Source organism: Saccostrea echinata, unplaced genomic scaffold (genome assembly GCF_033153115.1).
Source record: "Saccostrea echinata isolate AGI-Se365-2 ecotype Australia unplaced genomic scaffold, CSIRO_AGI_Sech_v1 ptg000033l, whole genome shotgun sequence".
In the NCBI taxonomy this organism is placed as follows: Eukaryota; Metazoa; Mollusca; class Bivalvia; order Ostreida; family Ostreidae; genus Saccostrea; species Saccostrea echinata.
In genome coordinates, this window is record NW_026889782.1 from 4,429,736 (window position 1) to 4,432,364 (window position 2,629).

At 38.2% G+C, this 2,629-nt stretch overlaps 1 protein-coding gene across 1 annotated transcript; it reads left to right on the forward strand.

Annotated features, from left to right (window-relative positions):
• Nucleotides 1-1,115: 1,115 nt before the first annotated feature.
• Nucleotides 1,116-2,357, forward strand: LOC133198038 (uncharacterized protein F54H12.2-like). Its single transcript, XM_061334192.1, has one exon. The coding sequence runs from the start codon at nt 1,116-1,118 to the stop codon at nt 2,355-2,357; it is 1,242 nt and encodes a 413-aa protein (XP_061190176.1).
• The last annotated feature ends 272 nt before the right edge of the window (nt 2,358-2,629 follow it).

Genomic DNA, 2,629 nt, shown 5'->3' on the forward strand with positions numbered 1-2,629 from the left:
GTTCCTAATTCCTTTTGTCCTGGGTCTTATATTCCTGAGGTTTTTTTTCTCTAATTTTTGTACTTCTGTCACTAATTGTTGATCATCCTCTGGGCACTCATTAGACCAATGTCCCATTCTTCCACACTTCTAACACAAATCTTTTTGCTTTCTGGGACAGTCTGGAGCCCACTGACCCGTCTCTTTACAGATAAAGCATGGATCGGTTTCTTTATTGTTTTTTTCTCTGTCTTCTTTTTTTCTGGTAAGATCCATCTTCCATTTCCACTTGGATGTTACTGACTTTCTGTTTCACTTCTACTCTGGACAATCTAACCCTTATCAAACAAAAATCACTGGTGTTGTACGTTTTCAAATCTTTCAGCATCTTGATACTTCCATCCAGAGTAGTTGTCAAGATGCTCATATCTTTGGTCATCGGCTCTGAATTATTATAAAGCCTTAAATCCAATCCTATGGGATCTTGTGTCTCAGGCGCGGTTTGTAAGGCTTAACCTAGTCCTGTACTCTGAGGTGGACATAATTCTGACCTGTAACATTATTAAGGTTTTCCATCACTAATAGGACCTACTTTTCTATCCTTAAAAAGGACACGGGCTTGGTCTTTTAGCTCCGGTGTTAAAATTAGCAGCTCCAGTAGTCAGTAATCTATTAGGTGGAATATTAGGATGGGGTCAACAGCAACCACCACCACCAGCTTATTATTATCCACCCCCAAAAAACTATCAAAGAGGGGAAGGATTTTTTACGGATTTGCTGAAAACGGGAGCTAAACATGCCTTGACCGCTGCTGCTAGAACGGGGTTAGACGTGTTAGAAAATAAGAGATCTTTAAAAGACGCTATCAAAACTCACGGAATACAAGCCCTGAAAAATACTTCGGGAATGGTGAAACAAAGAATGAATCTAAGAGATAGAAAGAAAAGAAGAAAACAGGCAGAAAGAGTTCTGTTGGCTAGAGGAGGTCCTAAGAGAAAACGAAAAAAAATCAAGGAGACAATATTCCCAAGAAGAAAACACGGTCTTTAGATGTCTTCGACTGAGAGACTATAAATAGAGGAGTGTGAGGGAGAAGAGTTTCATTTGTGAAAAATCAATCTTAGTAGACAGACATCATGTTACAGCCCGATTCCTGTGCCTGTGGGATGGATAATTTACAATTGTTCCAAGTCCCTCCCACTAATATTGCTTTAGAAGACTCCAAATGGGAAGAATATTACCCTATTTCTAGTACTTTATATTCAGAGACAGCTTCGATCGAATTTGAAATTAAAGGACAAGGAGATCAATATCTAGATTTATCTCAAACTTATCTTCAAATGGTATGTCAATTTGTCCAAAATGATGGAACTGATCTGGCTGCAGATCCTGCTATAACAACCCCAGTGAATAATATCTTACATTCCTTGTTTACGGAAATTGATGTCAGTCTCAATGGAAAAATAATCACTCCAGGGACCGATACTTATCCTTACAAAGCTTATCTGGAGAAATTACTGTCTTACAAACCCAGAACTTTAGCCACACAAATGAAAGCTTGTAGTCTATGGGGAAAAGATACGGCAGGACACATGGACGAAAGGGGGCTAGAAGCTCTGGGGGTGGCTGCTAATCAGGCCTTTGCTGTAGCTGCTGGTACTTGTACCATTAACAAACCCATCATTCCAGCATACCCAGACAATTCTAAAAACGAAGGATACAGAAAACGTCATCAAGCCATAGATGCTAGTAAGAAAATTACTTTGTTGGATCGTTTACATCTGGATTTGTTTCAACAAGATCGATTTCTACCGAATGGAGTAGACGTCCGTTTGAGATTTAATCGAGCTAGACCTGATTTCTACATGATGACGGCTCAACCCAATACGGGAAAAAACAAAATATTAAGAATGGTCTTGTGGGTGAGAAAAGTGAAACCTTCCCCTACTTTAATGAATCAGATCAATGAAAGTTTGAATACTCACACAGCCAAATATCCATTAAGAAGAGTGGAAGTCAAAACTTTTACCATACCTACAGGAACTCAATCTAAGATTACCGATCATCTGTTTCAAGGCCAGATGCCAAAAAGGCTCATTTTAGGGTTTGTGGAGAATGCGGCTTTTAATGGAGATAAAACTAAAAATCCCTTTAATTTTCAAAATTTTGGGATTAAAAAATTAGAGGTTAGTATCAATGGAGAGACCATGATGACTCGTTGTTTCGAACCTAATTTTAATGAAGATTTATATCTGAGATCTTATCTGAGTATGTATCAAGCTTTGGGAAAATTAGGAGAAGATTGGGCTCCGGACATCACCTTAGAAGAGTATAAAAACGGATACACTTTATGGGGCTGGGATTTCACTAAAGATTAAGAAGCCCAATCGGATAAATTCCATCTCTAAGAAACAGGAAATTTAAGAGTAGAAGTCCAATTTACGAACAACACGGCTACCACTTTAAATTGTGTGGTGTATGCAGAATTTGGTAACATCTTAGAAATCAACAAACAGAGAGAATTGAGCATTGATTATTAATGGATACAGGACAGTTGAGAGAAGTGTTATCTAGAGAATTAAAGAGTTCGTTTGGTGGAGTCAATCCTTTAGATTTATTACCAGATCAATTAAAATTTGGAGAAAACTCC